Source organism: Python bivittatus, unplaced genomic scaffold (assembly GCF_059951505.1).
Source record: "Python bivittatus isolate LINGU-HERP-01145 unplaced genomic scaffold, Pbiv_v1 ctg000480_np1212, whole genome shotgun sequence".
NCBI lineage: Eukaryota > Metazoa > Chordata > Lepidosauria > Squamata > Pythonidae > Python > Python bivittatus.
Window position 1 is genome coordinate 57,937,501 of NW_028277075.1, and position 23,207 is coordinate 57,960,707.

A 23,207-nucleotide genomic window follows, 5' to 3' on the forward strand; every position below is an offset into this window, starting at 1 on the left:
AGCTTCCAGATACTCTTCAAGGGTAGCCCCACATACAGCGCATTGCCATAGTCCAAACAGGAGGTGACTAGGGCATGTGTGACTGTGAGAAGGGCACGATGGTCCAACAATGGGTGCAACTGGCATACAACTCACAGTTGTACAAAGATCCTCCTGGCTACGACTGCCACCTGCTCCTTGAGCAGGAGTCAGAAGTCCAGGAGAACCCCCAGATTACGCACCGGGTCCGTCTGGGACAGTGCAACCCCATCCACGACCAAAGATGTTAATTCTCCAAGAACCAAGGAGGCCCACACCCACAGCCACTCCATCTTGCCATGGTCCAGTTGCAGCCTGTTGCTCCCCATCCAGACCTCAACATCCTCCAGGCACCAAGAAAAGGCAGTCACAGCATCACTTAACTCACCATGAGCATAGATGTACAACTGAGTATCATCACCCAATTCATCCTTGAAGGAGGGGGTGTTTCCAGTCATTCTTAAAGAGGCACTGGTGCATCCCCTCCTCAAGAAACCATCCCTAGATCCCACCATATTTGACAATTTTCACCCAGTCTCCCACCTCCCTTTTTTAGGGAAGGTGGTTGAGTAGGTGGTGGCATTGCAGCTCCAGGGGATACTAGATGGATCTTTTTCAGTCAGGTTTCAGGCCTGGATATGGGATGGAAACAGCATTGGTCGCACTTTTGGATGATCTCTGGCAGGAGCGGGATGGGGGTAGTGCATCCATCCTTGCTCTTCTTGACCTCTCCGTGGCTTTCTATACCATCGACCATGGTATCCTTTTGGGCCAACTTAGGGCACTGGGAACAGGTGGTACAGTTTTGTGCTGGTTCACTTCCTTCCTCCAAGGTTGGTCCCAATTGGTGTTGATTGGGAGTGAGAGGTCCTGCCCATGGCCCCTCTGTTGTGGGGTACTGCAGGGCTCGGTATTCTCACTGCTTCTTTTTAACATATACATGAAACCACTGGGTGAGATAATCCGCCACCATGGGATGAGGTATCATCAATATGCAGATGATATCCAATTATACATTGCCATCCTAGGTGATTTGAGTGATGCTGTGACCACCCTTTCTCAGTGCCTGGAGGCTGTAGGGGTCTGAATGGGGAACAACAGGCTTTAGCTGAACCCTGGTAAGATGGAGTGGCTGTGGATTGGAAGCTCCTCTGTATCTGGGAGTTTACCATCTTTGGTTCTTGATGGGGTTGCACTGCCCCAGACAGACCTGCTGTGTAATCTGGGGGTCCTCCTGGACTCATGACTCCTGCTTGAGGAGCAGGTGGCAGTTGTGGCCAGGAGGGCCTTTGCTCAACTTGGTGTTGTACACCAGTTATGCCCTTTCCTGGATCAGGAGTCCCACTGGTCTGTTACTTATGCCTTGGTCATCTCTCATTTAGACTACTGCAATGCACTGTACATGGGGCTACCCTTGAAGAGTATCTGCAAGCTACAGCTGGTTCAAAATGCAGCCGAGCAGGCAATCTTGGGTGCCCCAAGGATGGCGCATGTGACACCTTTGCTGCGGGAGCTGCATTGGGTTCCAGTTTGTTTCCGGGTCCAAATCAAGATGCTGGTTATCACCTTTAAAGCCCTACGTGGCATGTGTCCAGGTTACCTGAGGGACCATTTCACCCCCATTACATCGACGTGTCCCACCTGGTCCAGCAGAGAGGGCATATTGTGGATCCTGTCAGTGAGAGAATGTCGGCAGGTCCTAGGAGGAGAGTCTTCTTTGCCGTTGTCCCCACCCTATGGAATACTGCCCCCTGAGAGGTAAGGTGGGCCCCTACCCTCCCAGTTTTTTGGAGGGAATTGAAAACTTGGCTCTGCCAACTTGCATGGGGCGAGGAAAGATACAACCGACCCTGGGGATGGCTGGTGCCTTGACAACACTCTCTGAGTTTATTAACACCTAATTAACATCATCCTCTTGGAAGTATCATATAGGAAGTTTGTTTTTTAGCATATTTTAATTAATTAATTAATATTTATCTATTTTAATTAATGTTATTCTGTTTTTACTGTAAACCACCCAGAGTCACTCTGTAGTGAGATGGGCAGTGACAAATTTGAAATATAAACAAATAAAAATAAAAATACTGATGATATCTCACCCCATGATGATGGATGATCTTACCCAGGGGCTTCATGTAGATGTTAAACAGGAGTGGAGAAAGCACCAGCCCTTGCAAAATATTGTATGTATTACTGCATTTAATTTGTAACATGTCCACTATCAGGCAATGGCATGTGAGTCCAATCATCACAGCTCAGGTTTCAGTAAAATCAAATCTAGATTATAAAGTTGCCCCTCTTTAAACAGGAATATGGGAAAATGAGGAGTTTATTTGATGGACTGCTTGAGAAGATTTCTTTTTAAAAAAGTATATCAAAATATTTGAGTCATGGCAGGGTTTGGTTTCAGTAATTTATTACTTTATATGCAAGGTTAAACAAATGTTCCTGTAATGTGTGTAGTTCACAATATACCACTTATTGGCTGAAATAAATGTGATCAACACATTCATTTTGGGATTTTTTTTACTGCCCCTCTACAAGTTATCACTTTCCTGCAATACTGGCTTTTAAGAATCAATCTTATTTATATTACAGATCTACTCTGGATCCTAAGACTGTTTTCTGTACATACATATCTTATTTGGATTGTCTTAACAAGAAACATGCGTGCTCTTTCTCTCTTCCACCACTAACCTAAGCTTGAGGTAGCCATTCTTAAAAAGTGTCTGTGAATTGTTTTCAAGGCTACCCAAGCCACCTTTATCTAAGCTGCACAGATTTTTCTGCATTGAGCAGGAAGGTCTAAAGATGACCTGTAAGAGTGTTCTATTGGCTATAAATACACTGCAACCATGATCGGGACCCTGCCACACTAGAGTAGAAGAGGGACAGAACAGTATTTGGGATTCAATCATAAAATCCTAATGTACATCTGATATCAGTTTTGATTATGGAAAATGGGATTTGATAACAACATGAATTACTACAAGATAACTTTATCAAACTTCTGTAATAACCACATGTCACTATGTTATGGTCCATTATCTTCAGTGAAAAGGCCTTCACGTCCCACAGTGCACATATTTGGTCTCATAATAATAATACAGATTATGGGGATGATATGCAGAAGATACAAGTATTTTTGCTTAGATACCATTATCCTTTTGTATCAGACAATTTAAAAGTATAGTTCTGAGACTGTATATATGGAGTTCAATTTTTCTTATCTTGTACTCCTGTTCCTTGCCTCCCATTTATTCATTTCTTGATATAGTAATATTCTGTGAGATTTTTGTTTATCTGAGATTTTTATAAGTATCTAAGGGATACTGGCAAATGTAACCTTTATTAAATCTTGGAGAATAAAATTCAGCACTTCAGTATAATAGAGAGAAAGGAATAAAAATTAGAGACAATTTCTCCTTTTTTTCCTCAGAAAAAAATGAAAGTGTAGAAAAATTGAAATACTTTTAAAGGATATTTTACCACTCCAAAATCACTTCTGTTCACTAAGAACAGAACTATATTATCTGTAAATTGGACTGTTCATAAAACCATTTTTGTTATATTACATTCAGAGTTGTGATTAAGTCATAAATTAAGAAGTGTATATCTTTCCCATAAAAGATCATATTAGTTAGGATTCAATTATGACTGAGATATTTTATGAAAGTCTACTAATTCAAAGTTTAATATGGTATACTCACCATGGGAATTGCATGTGATCCTGGGTAGAAAAGCCTCCCTGTTGTAATTTTACAGGTCCTTTGGGAGAAGTAATGGATTTCAATGCAAAACCCTTGTCTTAAACATTTTATTCATCAGCCAACCAGTTTTCATTTTTTCCCATTGTTTGGAAGAAAAATAAAGAAAGGCCTTGTGAGGGAGAGATGATCCAATACAGGTTGGTGGATGTTTTCAACTTCCCAGACTAGCCACGCTGACTCTCATAATCTATATAACAATAAAAATAAAGTTCATCCAGCTACAGAAAAGAAGGTTCAGTGAGGTGGTTCTTAGTTTATCTTTGAAAATGAACACAATCTGAAAAATGTGCTCTGTTTTGGATTTTTCTGATCAATCTTCTTCTTTGCTCTCGTACTCCCACTCACCTTCCATCAGAAAAGTATAGTACCCTCAAGTACAATAATGAATGAAACTCTCAGATTATTATTTCAGAGGCATAATGGATTTTCACTGTTTTTAATGGACTTACACAAAGAGGCTGTGTAAGATATTTTGCAATTTACACAAATAGACCAGTAAAGAGTCAGTGTTTGTTTTTTGTAATTAACTGCAGACATATGTCAATTTTTTCGATAGACTTTTACAAGTTGCCCATTAAGAGATGCACTAACCAGATTTCTTTTTTTAAAAAAAAAAAAACTCATTCAAGTTTTCATTTTTACAATGAAGTTTCTTTAAATAGGGGAAGATAAAACAAAAGTATGCTTAATATTTATTTATTTCCATTATTTAGCAAGGTGATTAATTTTGAAAATAACCAGTGTAAGGCTGATGCAGGACCAGCTGAATCTCACATGTACGTTCATTAGCAACACTGTAGCCCATGATGGATGTGTCTTGCAAAACACACAATGGGAATGAAGAGTTACCATGGAATCAAGCTGTGGCATATAAAATACATGGATTGAGAATGGAAAATAAACTAAAGTAAAATTGTTTCTCTTCTGCTTTCCTAGCCACTATCTTATTAACATTTTAATAATGTAAATGATCCTAATTTCTAAAGAACTTGTGCTTTACAGTTTAAATCGGGGTTCAGTAACACAACATTTACAAGTGCCAAGAAATACAAAGCACTCCAGATGCCATCCCCAGAACCTCCAAATTAAACAAAAACGTTTTAAAATTCAAAAAACATTTTTAAATGGGCAAAATCTCACAAGTTCTTGAGGATGAGATTTCTGAAATTTTGTATGATAATTCAAAGTCTTCCAGAATTTCATTAATGCATTGTTATTTCTATGTTGCAGTGCTTGAAAGATTGCACTAAAGTGCCCAGCATCTGAAGTGATAACTGATCCCTGGTTTTGATTAGATCAGGGGTCTACTGCATCCCCTGCAGTTTGAGACAGGTGTATATTGGAACTACAAAATGCAGTATCAATACTCAGTTAAAAGAACATGAGAGGCATTGCCATTTAGGACAACCTGAAAAATCAGCAGTAGTGGAACATGCTCTTAGTACTGGACACAAACTCCAATTTGAAGATACACACAGGTACTGATAGCCATGTCAAACTACCATGTCTGACTACAGAGAGAGGCCATCAAGATCCATAAACTTTCCAATAACTTCAACAGAAAGGAGGAGAGTTTCAAAATCAGTAAACCATGGATTCCAGTTTTATGCCTTACCAAGATTAAAAGAATCTTCAACAGCTTCCCTAGAAAGAATGCCTAGCTCTCCTGGCTCAAAAACAGTCCAATCAGGAACCAGCTCTCTTGGAATTCTCCAAACTAAACCAATCAGAAGTCCACCTATACAAGGAACCAATCAGCAACCTGGCTTAAAGACAGACCAATCAGAAGCCAGTATTCTTGGAATGTCTTCAACATGGACCAATTGGACAAGGAACCAATCAGGAACCAGCTTTCTTGGAGTTCTGTGACATGGACCAATCAAAGATCAGATTCAAATAGAAGAGCCCAGTCAGCCCGATTCAGTTGCTTGTGAGCTACTTACTTTGCCTCAGAAGATGCAAGACACAGCTGCCAGCAATGCCCCAGAATGAAAGAAAAACAGACTATGGCCATTCAGCCTAACAGCTCATCACTGCTTCAATATGTAGTACAACCAATTAACAGCTTTACTGGAAAATCACAAACCTATGTCTACCTCTCAATTACAGTCTAAGCTTCAGTTTTAGCAAAATGTCTACCTCTATAATAGGCACCTATTTGAACAGAAACTATGTAATAAAAATAATATATTTGGACAAATCCCCCTTATAATATTTGGGGTCTGTTAGCTTTTCAAAGCTAAGAGGAGTTTTTCCATCATCTTCTTCTCCCTCCATCCCCCAGCAACTAGAAAATCTAGAACTTTCCAGAGTTTGGGGATCACTTCAGTGGATTTAGAAGTAAACTCCAAAAATAAGCAAACAGACCAACAAGTCATGACTTGTCTTTCTTTTTTAATATATAGAAAATTCCAGGTTAGGCAGAGTCAGAGGAGGAAAGAAATTGAAATAAGGAGCTTATGGAAAGAGCAACTTCCTGATTTTAGGATGTTTTTATTGGAGCTCTCTCATTGGGAAAGGATGGTGAGTATTAGGGACAAAGCTGGTATGTGACTTGAGGCAGGACGGTCATATTCCTCGTACAACTGTGTGCATCTATCTTTTTATCAGAGTGCATTGGGCAGGAACAGAAGGCATCAGTCTGAGGGAAAGGATGCCCCTCAGGTTGAGCCCATACATATTGAGTAAAAAATTAAGATAAGTATCTAAATAGTGAACAGGTCGCTAGCTAAGCATTGGTTCATGTATGATTGTGTTGTCATCAATGTATGGAAGAATATGCTGAAAGCAATAAACAGTACTGGATTTCTAAGTAGCAACTATATATTACCTTCATAATTTGACCCCATTATGAAGGCAGGCCTAGATCTATAGAGGCAGATTTTATCCCACTGTATTATCACTGAGTATGTTGAGTTGTGCCAGAAAAAGGCAAACTATTTCTACCACACATCAAGACCAGGACCACACTACTGCATGATTCAGAAAGTAGAAATGAAGCAGAATTTTGCATAAGTGGTGCACAACACATGGTTCACAATAAGGAAGACCGTGTGGGGCCGATACTTGTGGATTTGATGCTAACCACAAAGTAGCTGTAGCAAAGCAGACAAGTGGGCCAGGGTATATAAACCAGGGGGCTTATGAGAAAAGAAGGTTAACATCTCCCATTTTTCATGCTGTGCCCTACAGTTCTACATCAAATTGGGCAGCTTCAAAATCAATCTGAGATCGAGATGATTTTTTATTTCCCAATTTGGCTCCAAATGGAATCTTGTAGTTTGTGAGTACTCCTGGTTGTAATCACTCTTTTAACACTGGATTGGCATGATGTTGGACTTTTTTTAGGAAAGGAGATGGTGACACCACTTCATTTTCTTCCTCCTGCAAACATGGAAGTTCATATGAATGCATATAGTTCTCCTGCATGCAAAGATCTTTTCTTTCATTAAGAAGAACAAGACAGTTCTCACCAACATATGCACATTCTCCATTACATGAGTCATGGAAATACACAGATTGTGTTACCACAGTCATGTTCTGACAGAAACATCTTGACAAGGGACAATGTGGCAAGACCTCAGAAGCAATCACCTCCCCCTAGCGGATGAAAAGGGAAAACAATATATCCACTCTGTTTGATCTTGGTCACCTTTAAAGTCCTGGTAATAAACTCATTATAACAGTTCACTGTACTGCCATTTATGTGTTATAATTTACAATATTCTGCAGTTATTGTAACTTTTTTTTTCAAAATTTCCTTTTCATGATGAAATTCAGGAGTGCTGCTCTTTCCTTCTCTCATCTCTTGCTCTTGTTCCTACTGTATCATTTTTTCCTATGTATTTAAGCCTACGTATTAAATCTAATGCAAACAGTAAAGGCAAACATCTTAAATGTTTGTCAGCTCTCCCAAAGCACAGAAAGAGAGACATGTTAATTCTATTTATAGATCTTCCATTGTTTTATTTATTTCTTTATTTTTTATTTATTTGCTAGGCAAGATTCTTCCTTTTGTGCACTTTTTTAAAACAGACTGCCACACCTACAATGGCATATTTCATAGTCTACACAAAGTGCACGAAGCTATAAACAATAGCAACTGAATAACAAAGGTCAAACATTTATACTTGCTCTTTTGTTACTGACTGTGCAGAGGAAGAAGTTGTTCCATAAAAATGGCTATTATCTGATAACCTAATACAAAGATATCTTTAGAAATCATATAAAAACACTAGAACTATGACCAAAAGCTTGTAACTTGATCTGTGTTCACAGGCCCTAGATTCTTTGTATATCCTCAAGATGCAAGAGCCTGGGTGTAAATGGCTACAATAAAGATGAAGAATTAACTTGGCATATATCTAATATAGGCAGAAGGCTATAAAGTAGACATTCATGAGCCTGAAACACAGTGTAAAAGTGCTAGTTTCTTTTTGCTGAAATGTATAAACCATGCCGATCGTAGGAAACACTTCCTTTTAAAGTGATGAATAAAATGTTTGCCTGTTATTCTTATATTGAGATCCATTGTGCCTCCAAAATGACTCTACAATTACCCTAGGAAAGTTTTCCTGTACAGGTTCATTGCAATTTCTGTGCTGAGGACAACAGGCACTTGCAGGAGCAAAAAGCATTTCTCCCTCCAGGCAGAATGGCCATTCTCACAAGAAAAAGGAGGAGGATTCAATACTTTCCTTAACAGTCTCATTCATTTTCCAAGCAATGGGTGGATCTGTTCCTTTTTGTCAGTCTGCCTAGGATTGAAGGACTGGGAATACAGTGTAGTGGGCTGCAGTTCATTTATGCCTGGGAAATTAGGTTGGAAACAAGAAACCGATTGCCCTGCTTACTCAGGACAAAGCAATGTAAAGATTTTGAAACTAACTGTAAAGAACACTTCCTCCTGGCTCTATGAGTCTTCCCAAGAGAGTCACAAAAGAACAGAGCAGTACAAAACACCTGAAATAAAGCATTATATAAGATTCACCTGGATGTAACAAAGACCAGTGAACAAATGAAGGAATAAAGGAATAAAAGCATACCCAGAGAAGGCAATTAAAATACACTTCAGATAATAGTAACTGGAAAAGAAAATATTGGGAAGAAGATTATTAAACAACTCAAATGTTAATACAAGATATTTTAAATCACCTATTCATTAGTTTAAACATTCCCATATCAATACTAAAAATGATAATACCTCTGGTTAGTTAATTACTAATACCTGCATATATCTAAACATTTACTACAAAGCAATCATCTTACTGAAATCAAGAGGGTTATTCCAAGTTAATTAGTTCATGAATTGTATCCCTACATTAATTTAATAGATTGCCTCAGCAACATTTTATATTGAAGTTACTTAACAAAATAACTACTGATGAACAAATAATCAGTCTTTTGTTTTGCAGTAACTAGCTGGGTTCACCCAATTATCCCAAAATATGGCTTGCTTGTAGTTCCAAATGTTGCATGAACATGTTTTTTACTCACTGCTTTATTGCTCAGCATATTGTTCAAATATAACCATTTGTGTTTTATTCAGTAAGCCATGATTGCACAAGCCATGGTTCAGTTGCTGCATGAACCCAGGCATAGACTTTTACCAACCACTCCCATAATCAGATATACAATTCTTGCAAGCTATTCTGCTAACGAAGTCATAGTGGAACCTTAACCCTAACCTCTATTGAAGTAGCATTTATGTTCAATACTGATATTATGGGGAGAAAAATAATCCTTTGCAACTAAAACTAAAGTTATATATTTCAATAGCCTGCATATAACCATTATAAACTCAAATAAAAATAAAAGTTGCTATTTGATCAGTACTTTTATAAAGTCTCCTATTTTGTTGCCTCTTGATGAATAAAAGAGAAAAGTATTTAAAATAAACTAAAAATAGGATTCTTAATTTCCAACTATTCAACATACAAAATATCAATCTGTTTTCTTGAACCTTCTGCTCCTAGAAATACAGAGTAGATACATACTATACCTAACCAACCCCATGGCTCTGATGGATCAGATTTCAAGTCAATTACAGTCTTGAATTTTTAACTATGACTTTCAATAGATACTTTAACAAGCTCATAAGACCTTACAAGAGCTATATTGTCATTTATGCTACACACCTGATGATAAACTGCCACCAAATTAAAACAGCTTCCTTTCTAGCCATAATGATTATTTTACTTGCTTATAGGATTTGCATATCAGTTTAACTTAGAACAATACAATAACCCTATCTACTCAGAAATAAGCCATACTGGGATCAGTGGGACTTTGTCCAAGGCCCTATTTCAAAAAAAGAGCATGTGGGCCCTGGATGAAAACTAAATGCAATTTCATCTCAATTTTACTAAAATAAAATTAGATATGATTATTCTCCAGTTTTCCCTCCTTCCTATGACATTAACAATTACATTTTTATTTTATTTATTATTTAGTAATTTTATTAAATTGATAAGCCACTTAACCCCATTACAACTCTAGGCAACATACAGTATACAAAATTTACAATAAAACAATCTACACAAATACAAAAAGAACGTCCAGAGAAACAATCACAAAGCAGACAACCCACAAGGGGTCCGCCACCCTCTCTAGCCAGGAAAAATAGCCTGGTCTTAAGAGTTTGTCTAAATAAGGTCAGGATGGGAGCTGTACAAATTTCTGGAGAATGTCATTCAAGAGGGTAGGAGCTACAACAGAGAAGGCCCACTTCCGGAGCCCCATCCGGTGGCATTGCTTAATCAGTGAGACACAGAGTATGCCCACTCTTTTGTTAGATTTTCAGCCTTAGGGCCTCAGGTTGTTTATCTCCAATTTATAGGATTACTACTTGCGCTATTAAAATTAATAATAAATTAGCACATACCACTGTCAAAGCAGCATAAACGTTTCAGCAGCAAAAGTTTCCGTTTTAATAATAAGACATACGCTATTATAAAAGCATACAAATGAGAAAGTCAGTGATTAAAAGTGCACTGATTTAAAAATGCCTGAATAATAAAAACAACTTTTAACTCAATGAGGAAGTCAATGAGGAAAGTGCCAGATCAGGGCCCACAATCTTTTGAGGCTCGTGTGCATGCTTGTTGACAGCAAGCTGCAGGGTCTCAAGAAGACTGCCATTGGGAAGGCATTGCTCAGGGATATCTGCAGTGGGGCAAAGTGGGGGGGGGGGGGAATGATGACACAAGCATCACAACATCACGCAAGCGGCATGGCTTATATACTTGCTTCAGACGTCACAACATCCTTGTGCCATTTGCACGATGATGTCAGGACACACACGTCATCGTTTTGATGTTGTCACAGCTTGTTATAGATGCAGCTGTTGTTAAATCACCAAATGCTGCCAAAGGGATGTAACCAGACACAAACCACTGACACACAGAGCATTCCCTGACAGCTCTTTAGCCTATCTTTAGGGTAACCCCTGCCACTTCTAACATCATTGTCTTTTTTCTAGATAGGTTGCCACCACTATTTTTATTCTCCAAAAAAGGTTACACAATTCAAATGGTGGTAAATCTGTTCAAGTTGGGTGGTTGTCTGTATGCAGCTATGGGCCTGTCACCCAGTGCCTGAGAAAGTGCAATGTCATAGTCCAGTGTGGGCTCTGGATTATTTACAATGCACTTGAGGTTGAGCTGTTAGCTATAACCAGTGGTCTTATGTTGTTTGGGTTTTGTGGTCTGTCTTTTAATAGGTCTTCCCTGCAAATTGCAAGAAACCCAGATGTCTATTTTGCCCCACTTTTATACCAACAGCACCATCACAGGACCCAACAACTTCACACACAAGATTAGAGATATCTTCACATATTCTTCCTCTGATGTAATATGTGGCATAATCTGCCAGCAGAGCCCCTCTGGATTCTGCACTGGACATACAGGTCAGAACTGTACAAAAGAATGAATGGACACAAGTTTGATATTAGGACTCAAAACAAGGACAAAATACTATCAGAGCATTTTAACCTCAAGGTTGGTGTTTTGGAACAAAGGAACCATGCCAGCATTATAGAGTGAGAGACTGCTGAACTCAAACACATCAGAAGGTTTCACACTATCTCAGAAGGCCTTGATAAACACAATGGCTGATAAAGTGAACTACATTTCATGAAAGCTTATGCTTCTTAATAAAAATTGTTAGTCTGAAAAGATGCTACCAGACTCTTCACAATTCATATGGAATCCAGAATAATTCTTGAAAATAAAAACAATGCTAAAATCCCCATTTGGCTCTGTAGCATTACAGCTTCCTATTTCTACACAATTAAAATATTTCTTTTTAATGTAAAAGGGTGAGGAAGAGATATGTCTGCAGCACACTGGTTCCCCTAGACATTACACTGAGGACCCAAACAAGAGATAATCCACCAAAAAGTTCTTTCTCCTAGTACAACCAATCTCTATTAAAACAATCCTAGTTGTAATAGGAGGCAGGGGAAATCAGTGTATAGATAAACCATTACTTGCCAAACCTGGAAGCTTGTTCTGGGCAGAATAGGAAATTATTCTACTCTGACTAATTGTTCTTGCTTTTCCTCTTCCATTTATTCTAATGAAAGGGTATCAATTGCACTAGCTCCAGAGTGGGTTTAACTAAGGACTTTTTTTAGGGTATATCATGGAGAAAGCAGCACTGGAACCAAGACTGCTGCTGAAATACTCCCCTACTCACCCATGACATTGCATGTTTCAACTTTGGCAGAACCACAGTTTAAAGTACAGTTTGTCTGGAGAAGGCATACATAGGAATGGGAAAGTTTTTTCAGGAATTAGGGAATTTTCCAGAGTGAAAACAACGTCCAGAAAATAACAGTATAAACTGTGCTTCCATGTTTCAGAGCTCATGTTTGGTCATAGAGTGGATGAATTAGAATGTTTGAACTCTTCAAAGAATTTTTTTTTCTTGGTTCTTTTTCAATCATAGAGTTCCTACATATTTTTTTTATATCAGTGATGGCCCACTCACACAGATGTACACAAAAAAACACACAGACAAGACAGTTATCCCACTCCCACTGAGCAACCTTGAGCAGGCTCTCTCAGTAGGTGAGAGGTGAATCCTCAGTTCATCTTTATCAGAGAACCTTCTCACTCTGTTACTAATAGCAGCAGGAAAAATTGATCCATTCTCTGCTGTCCAATGGACAAAAAGAAATTCAAAATGTAAGCCCACAACTTCCTAAATTTATGTGCAACTGCATTTAAATTATTTAAACTGTATTGAATTTGAAATTATATTCAATTATTTATTTTTTTAATTATTGAATGGTTATGGGCCGTCAAGTCGGTGTTGACTCTTAGTGACTACATAAATAGATTTTTTCCATGACAATTTTTAATTATGTAAGTTTAAATTATTTATACTGTATTATTTAAACTATATTTCAAGTATTTAAAAGTGGAAGCAAAATATGTTGATTTTATATCAAAAAAGAGTCAGAAAAATGGTGCAAGGCAAACCTAAGACTTACTCATATAGGAAGATGCCATGGTTTCCAGTTATGTCAGCACTAGGCCAAAAAGAATGTTTATGGTTAAGGAAACTTATAGATGACTAATAAGTTTGAACAGGGAAATTCCCAGTTTTTATTTTTCACTCCAAACCATTACATTACAAGGTAATTATACAATTCATATTGATACTACTATTTTTCCAGAAAACTCAACTTCTATCAGGATAATTATCTATTTTTAATGTTTCAGTACTGTGAAAATATAAAGACTATCATGTACAATTCTTGCTGAACAGCAGAATATTGTTCAGTTTTATTCTGAGTTCAAATGTTTGACAACCAAAGGTAGGATTACTTTAAAAAATGCATTTAAAAACTCAATATACTTTACTTCTAAAGGACAAACCTATGAGTAATGAAATGCAAAGAATTAATGTTTCATGGTGGGTTGATTTACTCTCTGGAACAATTAGAAAAGATCTTCATCTAGAAAAAATATGAATGATATATAAGGGAATGTGGTATTTAATCTGCAACTATAATGTGTATAGAAAAACAACACCTTACCTAATTCAACAAATAGGCAGAATGTATAAAGCTGTGTGGTTCTTCCATGAAGATACTTCAAGATGAGTGTGATAATTTCAAATTATGCATCTTATATCATTTATTTGTTAGATTCTCTCCCACCTTTCTTTCACGAGCTCACACATAACACTTCTTCCTCCAATTTTTCTCCACAACTCTGTGAGATAGGTTGGGCTGAGGAGAAGCGAATGGCCCCAAGTTATTCAGTGAACTTCCATGACTGTGAGTGGACTTGAACCTGACTCTCTTTAGGAGACTCAATTCAACACCGTAAGCACTACGCCATACAAGCAACTTGGATACACACTGAAGATACCATCAGTTTAACCATGCTTACTAGCCAAAACAAAGTAGAATACTATTTTTTTCTAATTGCCTTAAAATGATGGTCTTATGGATATTCAGATAGGTAGAGAACATACCAGGTATCTGCCTTTGTCTTCCAATGATTATTTCCTAATTTGAACACTGGAAACAAACCCAAAAATGAAACTACTGTACTGTTTACTGATTATGTAGACACTAGTCCTTTACAGTACTCAGAAGTACTAATCAGGCTTAACAGGCTGTTGTCGCAGGGCCATTAATAGTTACCTCAGCCTGCAGCAACTGTAATGTGATGATAGCCTTAAAAGGAAGAGAAGAAAATTGGCAATACAGTACAAAACCACTCCACAAAGAATAACATGGAAACATTACAAACAGATTTTCCTTACAGCAATGTGCCATTTAATTGCACCCACTCTAAAATCTCAGTTCACGGAGTTAGAATTGTGCACGGTCTTACATACAATTCTGACATGTGGAATTTGAGGAGTGTTATTTAACATAAGAGCAAGAATGTTATGTAAGTTGAAAAACAGAATGCAATGTGTCTGAGCAAGAATAATTTGTTCTTCAAAGTGAGTGCCTTCATAAGGAAATTTCCCCAGCTGAAGTAATGGTTTTATCACAATAGTACTAATTTGCCTGGCACTGAGAATTGGCCAGGATTCCACAGAGATACATCTAAGGAACTACTCACGCCTTTCTCTTGGCTTCTATCATTTGCAAGGGCTATCGGAACAACAGACTTCAGGCCGCCTCAGAAAGTGATTTCCACAGGTTTCCACATAACACTGAGCAGAGAGTTGTGAAAGCCAAAGTCTTCCAACTTTATCAATACACCTGATCTGAAATGTGAAAACAATTGCCAAATACTGCACAGTAGCCAATGGCGGCTGCAATATAGGATGCAGCTCTATATAATAATACGGACCATGCCATCAGATGGAAAAAGATGCTTGCAAATACATTTCAGTTGCTAAAAGACATTTGATAAGGAAGCGACTCACTGTTGCCAGAACAGCTGCTACTGTGGGAAGCACAAGATCCTCCCTACTTCTGAATACATCTTAGCTGAGCCAGGCGTTTGCATATTGGCAGCAGCATCAATCCATAGTTTTTGTATACTGACAGAAAACAGTCTAGAGAAACTCTCCTTCTCTGCCAGAGAAAGTTGGTTCCTTTTGTTGGACACTTTAGAACAATATGTGCCCCACTGATCACACTTTTGCAGAGTTCTCTTCTTAGCCCCACTTTAGAAATCATATGACAGAAAGTTTAACGCTGAACCTATGTTCATATGCATTCTAGCTCCTTGACAAGTAATATATAGATACACAAAGAACAGGTTTATTTCCTTTAATTTACTACATTTGATCTTCAATTAGTTCTCAAGAAATGGTCTTTAGGTTGAGATTACTTCAAAGAAAACCTTCACAGACTGTACCATCCCTGTGTAGTGGTACCTGAACACTGGCAGTGTTCTTAAATGGGTTATTGCTTGAAAGAGTTGGAGATGATGTTTCAAGAACGTGGTTTGCTCACTATTCCAGGGAGCTGCTAAGATGTACATGCATTAATTCAGCCTATTCACATGCTATTGCCAGGTTGTTCAACAAAAATGTTGTAGCTACTACAGTACTAAAAATAAACAACCGTTCCAAACGACCACCTAATTCATTCCATGCAGAAAACCTCTAGAGAAAAGCAACACATTCATTCTACACATGCATGCCTCCTTGTGTATTATTCAGAGGGAGGACAGACAGGATTGGTCATTACATGCAACAGGATAGACATTCCAGTGGTTTATGTTCTGCTGGAATCTTATTTTAGCTTTCATAAGAGGTCTTCGTCATAGCTGTTTGCAGGCTAGCCCAAAGAAAAGCGATGCAGGCAAACCATTTATTTAGCCTCCATCAGTAGTTGTTTTGAAAGAACCAAGAATTCATCAAGATGTATTTTCTTTTCCCTGTACAACGTCCCTCCAACTGCAACACTCATCCCAAAATTTGAATCAAGTTAAGGAGAACAGATCCGTTTTTATCAGTATCTGTGAGTCATCGTAACTATCCAGAATTAGAAAACCATCCACTTTAACTATTGTTTCCCAAGCTGATACGTAAGGAGAAGCAGACTGATGAAAAAGTCAAAGGAGGTGCTGTTAATCTCCTGCCCTAAAGAACAAAGAGGGAGTGTTCTTTGTTTCCTTTAATTTACTACATTTGATCTTCAATCAGTTCTCAAGAAATGGACTTTAGGTTGAGATTACTTCAAAGAAAACCTTCACAGACTGTACCATCCCTGTGTAGTGGTACCTGAACACTGGCAGTGTTCTTAAATGGGTTATTGCTTGAAAGAGTTGGAGATGATGTTTCAAGAACATGGTTTGCTCACTATTCCAGGGAGCTGCTAAGATGTACATGCATTAATTCAGCCTGTAATTCTTGACTTCCTATTCTTGACTTCCTATTACTGTATATCCATGTGGGGAATTTACATGTAGCCCATTATTGCTATCTTAATGAATAAAAATAATTAAAATATAGTTGTAATAAAAAGCATCTACTTCATAATCAATACTATTAACATCTGAATTGAAAAATTGACTTAATTTCTGCAACTGCCAGTCAAAATCCTCTGCTTTACAGAGTTGTTGTCAGATGCTAAGTATGGACTTCTGCACACTCCAAAAAGTTGCACAGCTCTAACAGGGGTTAGGCCTCAGTCTGAACCACATTTTTTACTTACTCCTTTTTATCAACTCTTGATTGGTTGAAGGTTTGTTTGTGTGTTTTATTTCTAGAAATGCTTAAAATGGTTAAAATAACACTATAATGGAACATCATTATCTTCATTGTTAATCAGTCTACCTAGGAGGAAACCTGCCACTGTTTGCATATGACAGAAAGGTTTTAAATCTCCACTAACTTGAATTTTCTGCTATCACTCAGGTATTTAGAACGTTTATGATTTGGGGTCGAGTTTATTTTCAAAAGATGATTTTTCTTTTTTTTTACTTTCCTAATAGATGAAGGCAGTGACTGGTCCATAACCATCTACTTATAAACTGAAATTTATAATGGATGTTAAATGGATTCCTGGTTCTGATTAGCAAAGCAGTCTAGATTTAATAGTATTTTATTATATCATATGCAAAAGAAAAAAATAATTAAAAGTTTAGAATTCTGGAAGATGTGGTCCCAAGGTGGACACCAAGCTGGGGCAGGCTGGACTGAGTCAACAACCTTGTTCAAATCCCTTGTAACTGGGAAGGATAAAGCATGCTTTTAATATTTGCATGAAACATCCCGTAACTAGTTTAACTTGAAATGTTTGGTATAATGCAAATATATTAAAGTCTACATTCCATGAACTGTGTCATGCCACCCTCTGTTTGACTTCGTCATCTTCTACACATTTGGACCTTCTTCTCAGACTTTGTTGTGAATTGCAAGCTGGGAAAACAAACTGTCCATGCGGCTGGAAGATGCGTTCCATCCAGACCTGAGCTGAAGGAAGAAAAAGGGCTTCTTCAGAGGTGCCCAGGGACTGGATCTCATGCAGCAAATGCTGCATATAATTCTCATATGATAGAACTCATCAGAGAGTGGTTTCATACATTGTATAGTGAAGAGATGGTTTGCTTCATCGTGTGTTACTAAATGAATTGCAGTACAATACACTGAGCTAAAACTAACTAACTGTGTTACTGCTTAATATGAAGTGTGATCTCAGTCATAGGTCTGGAGCCATTGTAGGATGAAGCCTTGTTAGTCTATGGTGGCAAAAAATCAAGGGTCGTCTGGTAGCGTCTTTTCCAAATAACAGGTTTTATTTAAAGGCATAAGCTTTCTTGAGCTGCAGCTGACAAAAGCTTATGCCTTTTAATAAAATTTGCTAGTCAGAAAAGGTGCTACCAGACTATTTCTGAGGTTTAGAGCAAGTGTCAGTCATTTTAGTGTGGAGCCATTGACAGAAAAAGATTATTTAGTCATAATTTATTCAGAAATAACCCAAATCTGACTACCCTTTAAGCATGACTAAGTCTGGATCCATTATGATCATGCACACAAATTCCCTGGCAAGAGTTTTGAAGAATAATCACAAACAGAATAGATTTGTCCATCTACCTCCAGACACTTTCTGTTTTATTCAGTCTCTAGCATGTGGGCTAGGTATTAATCAGTTCACAATAAAAAAAAAAAAAAGTTCCATTTTGTTTCAAATAGGTAAGTTTTAATTGTCATAGCGGTGTTTGTTCAAAAAATATGTGAATCAGAAGATTTGAGAATTGATTTAAATCAACAGTTTAAACTACCTACTTTTTTTTAGTTATTTAAATTAAACATAAAATACCAATAAGTAAGTTGGAAGTGAACTTGAAATTCATTTTTATAGCAAATATAATTGGTAGTATTTTTAGTTTTAAAAACTACTAATGGTAACCCATCACCTTCTAAAACAGTCTGTTCATGCTACCAGGAATTCTTCCTCATACTTACCTGAACCCTTTTCTTGTACTCTGACCCCATTGTGTTGCGAGGTGCCCTCCAGTCATACATATATCCAAATTCATAGAGTACAAATAAATCACTAAACATTGGAACAAGAGATTTATTCAGAGATGCTGATCATTTGTTTAAAAAGATAGAGGGAAAAAAACCTTACCATCACAGTCATAGAAATGCAGAAATCCAAATATGCATGTGTTCTTTTCATTATTATTTATACTTTTTTACTGTATGGTCTTCAACATACAGCATAAAGAACAGTTCAGTATAAAGGACACTAATAAATATAGTACAATCCAGTATTAAAAATTATTAATCCGAGACATATTTTCAACTCTCAAATACTAAATTCAAAAAAGCCCCTGGGCTATCCAAGTTCCTTTGAGGACATAAATGTCACCAATAGTATCATGCTATTTCTAGTTATATTCTATCTAATCTGAGAAGGCATCTATCGCAAAGCATCTTTGGCTGATCTCCACATAGTGGCAGGTAGCAATTACATGGGAATGCAATGGTAAAGCAGGAAGAAAACCATGGATTTCTGCTGTACCAGCTATTGCCTGCTAGGAGTTTTGCAAAGAATAGGTGAATTTTGATCTGATCTTGCAACACAGTTTTTACATAAAATTTGATTTGATATGGATTAGTTAAGCCTTAACTGTTAATAGATCTGGAACATACCACTTGCTATGTAAATTGAAAGCATTTCAGTAGACCATGGCCGTGTTCTAATAAGCATCTATATAAGACTCGTTGCGCCCTATGGCTGCAATACTTTGAGTTTAGCATAGAAGAAAAATGTTAAATCCTAGGGCTCAAATAAAATTGGTATGAAATGCTAATCTATGCTACAACATTCTGAAACAGCTGAGGTTGAAAGTCATTGAACTAGTCTCTGTTTTACATCCTAGGAATACTTTCTCCTGATTTATTTATGGAGTTTCTTCTCTTTCTTCTCATTCAGATTTGGTGAACTGCTTTTCTCAGATACACTAGTATACTCTCTTCTATGTCAGATACCTTGTGTCAAAGCTCTGAGTTCTCCAGATATCCTGTCAGAATGTTAAACTTCTCTGACCCTCACTCCTATAGCTAACTCTTATTCTTCCAATATTTTGGACAAGGTTTCTTTCTCCAAGATGCCAATTTTCAAAGACAATACCATCACTTTTATGTTGTCTACACATGTTAAGTTACCATAAATGACTGTGATAGTGTCATCAGTGGGAGGAATAGCTCGCCACATGTTTAATAAGACAACTACCTAACCAGACTCTGCATTCAGAAAACACTGGGAACTAGGGAAAGTCAAGGAAAGCAAACTCCAAACCCTCAATTCTGACTGTGAAGTCCCTTCCTTAACCAGAGTCTTCACTGTGGTTGGAATTCATAAAACATTCTAAACTCAACCACAGAATGGCTTAGACTGTTGGGTACAAATCAGCCCGGGACCTTTCTGCTCATCGACGAAATCCATGGTTTTTTTTGTAGCTTCCTCCACTGCATCAGGCCCTTATTTCATTGCACTATTACCACAATTAACGTCAGAGCACATATATACCTGCACCATGTCTTCTCTAGGAAACAAATGCTAGTAGACTATATAATATATGACCTATTTGTTCATTTGAGTGATATCCCACCTTTACTTCAGGAGTGCAAGTGGCTTACATGGGCATTTCCCTCTATTTTTATCCCTGCTATAGTAATCCTATAGTGAGGACGTGAGCTGAGAGAGAGTGACTGGCTGAAGTCACCCAGAGAGTTTCCATGGTGAATACAATTCAGTCTGGATCTGGTCCTGCTCTAACACCACATTGAATTATCATAAACTATCCCAAACTCCCACTCCTACCCCTTCCTCACAGTAGAATAAGTATAACCATAGGCTGCTTCACTAAGCACAATCTATCAGCATAACCTTGCCCTGTGATAAGATTTTAAAAATCATGCCTTTGCTCATAATGCTATCATTTGAGCAGAGACACCGCTGCCCAGCCCCTGCCACATGTACATTCCTGGATTCCTGAATTGTTTTCTATAGTGCATCAGGCAATACTAGGGGGGGAAAAGCGAGGTCTTTGAAATAAATCAGGAAGATTCTTTTTCCTACAAACACTAGAGTCGTTGATCATTATTTTTATTTATTTACTTTTCAAATTTATATATGCCACCCCTGTCACTATACAAGTGACTCTAGGCAGCGTCATTTTGGCTTCATTCACTTGCTAAAAACACTGAAAAGCAAGCCTAGGATAGTTTGTCACAAAACAAATGGGTCACATTGATCCTACACATTTTATTTCATATTTTGAATTCTATAAGGCTTGGACATTTGCCTTTTAAAATAACAGTAACAGTTTGAATGTTAAGCTTTTGATTTCATTTGGAAGTGAGAACTGTCCTTTCACCTCTCCACCACCTCTCTTTGTTCTAAACCACAAACCATTCTTGGCTTCCAAGGAGAAATATAAAACACAGAAGGGTTGGCAAGAGCTATTTTGTGATGCCTGCACTGCTATCATTTATCACATTCAGAAAATTCTGTGCTGGCTATGCCTGATAACACTATATAATTTGTTTAAATGATAGATAAGAGTGGTACCTCTAATAAGAGTTCAACAATATATTTTTAGCTTTAAAAACATTTTTAAAGCAACTGTCATTGAAACTGTAGATCTTAGATGCCATCTAAAAAGAGGCATCCTTCCACCTTCATCCCCTTGGTGAGCCACACTTCTGGGCTTGTGCCTCACACTTCAACTAGCTGACTAATTTACACCCCAGGAAATGGTGCATTTTCTTCACCTTTTCTTCTATGGTTATGATATCTGTGAGCATATATCAATTCATTACCAATTAAAACTCAATATATCATTAAAGATACCTTTCCTTTCATCAGATGACAGCCTAATACAGTATGTGGTATTACAGATGCATCAGTGCTGTAGCAATGCATTTCCATATACTTTATTTGAAAACATACTTTAGGAAGAGTGAAAAATGTTAGAACGGTCAGAAACAAGTAAAGGGTTCATTTCCTATGAAACTTCTGGGTCTCTACCACAATTTAATCATATTCTCCACAGGTCAGACTAGAGTGCTATTCAAAAGAGAAGCATCATGATTATTTTCCATCTCTTCCCTAAATGTATATTTAGGGAATGCTGCATAAAAATAAATGCTTAATAGTAAACATGGCCCTCATATAGCCCAGAGATAATGCATTTGCATACAAAGCTTCTCATGCTGAAACGGTGCTTCAGTGGAATGAACAGGATTGACTGAAATAGGCCTTGTACTCATGCCGTTGTCTGAGGATCAGACTGTTTGCTTAAAAGATAAATTAATTTGTTTGTGTCTAATGACTGACTGGAAGCGCACAGAAAATGCAGAACTGATAACTGGGAAGACGAGGCATCTGACAATCATTCTGTGAAGAAGACTTTCTTTAGAAAATCTGGCTAATAATTATTCCTTTCCAACAACAAAAAGCTTTGGATTGCTGAGCATTTTCCAATAAATATGCCATAGCCTGTCTCCACTTCACTTTCTTGTTGCCTTTTTTCTCTTAATGCTTAAGCTATGAAACTCATTTTACTGAAAATTAAGTGCTTTAAAAAACATTACTACATTCTGTTATGGCTGCATTTTCCATTGAATCATTTTGTTTGTTTACTTACTTTTCACTTCTACCTAGCTTTTGCAATACAACAGAAATAATATAATTTCTGAAGTTGTATCATAAAGGATTATTATTTTAATGCCTTATTAAAGATGTTTTTCCCTAATCTCCTTGTACTTAACCACAAAGCAATTCTAGGCTTTAAAAGATATTTTACAATCTAGTAACATAAAGCAAAGTCATTGCCAAAGTAGCTTTTAAATGTATTATATTTATTTATGAGAGAAAGTGATTGAGAATGTACTATCAGGTTTTTAAAAATCAACTAAAATTAGATACTTACTAAGGAAAATGTTTAATCACCCTAGGAAGATATCTTTGCTTACCTGATTCTGCCATTCCACACCAACAGGCTGAGCAATATTATCAGCTCTTTGGGTACTAATTCTTGCTTACTGGATGGATATTTTTCTCTTGCTGGATTAATAATCAACTTTCTAGATCAGTTCATTTGCAATTCTCTTTTGTTAACCCTTTGCATTACCTTTCTTTGTAATCCAGAAATGTTCATTCACAATTTTATGAATAACAAAATAACAAAACCAGAAATGAACTAGACTACTGCAGGATTTGTTTGAAAATCTTAAAACCTGAGACCCAAAACCAAGCTATACATAGTGCAGAAAGTACTTACACATTTGAAACCAACATTTCAAGTTTAGGCAATTAAGGTTTTCCTGTTCTTGAATCTAGTTACATGAGTAACCAACACTGTTCAACAAACTCTGTCCAGTTCCTCACAAATCCATTGATTCTTGCCCCAGGAGCCAATACAGCAACAATTGTCAGTACTTTCAAATATAGAGTAAATGTGACTGACTATACCA

At 37.3% G+C, this 23,207-nt stretch overlaps 1 protein-coding gene across 12 annotated transcripts in view; it reads right to left on the minus strand.

The window, feature by feature from the left end:
* SOX6 (SRY-box transcription factor 6) overlaps positions 1-23,207 on the minus strand; it is a 469,019-nt gene that overhangs the window by 292,165 nt on the left and 153,647 nt on the right. Inside the window, exon 1 of one of the 12 annotated variants that reach the window (XM_088145999.1) lies at positions 23,015-23,156. The exons of 7 other annotated variants lie outside the window; for them this stretch is intronic. In XM_088145999.1, coding sequence (XP_088002125.1) covers positions 23,015-23,031 — 17 coding nt within the window. In that variant the 5' untranslated portion in view covers positions 23,032-23,156. Of the gene's footprint in view, positions 1-22,706; positions 22,767-23,014; positions 23,157-23,207 lie in introns of those variants that run through there. 4 more of the 12 variants (XM_088145991.1, XM_088145992.1, XM_025162926.2 and 1 more) reach the window with 4 other exon arrangements.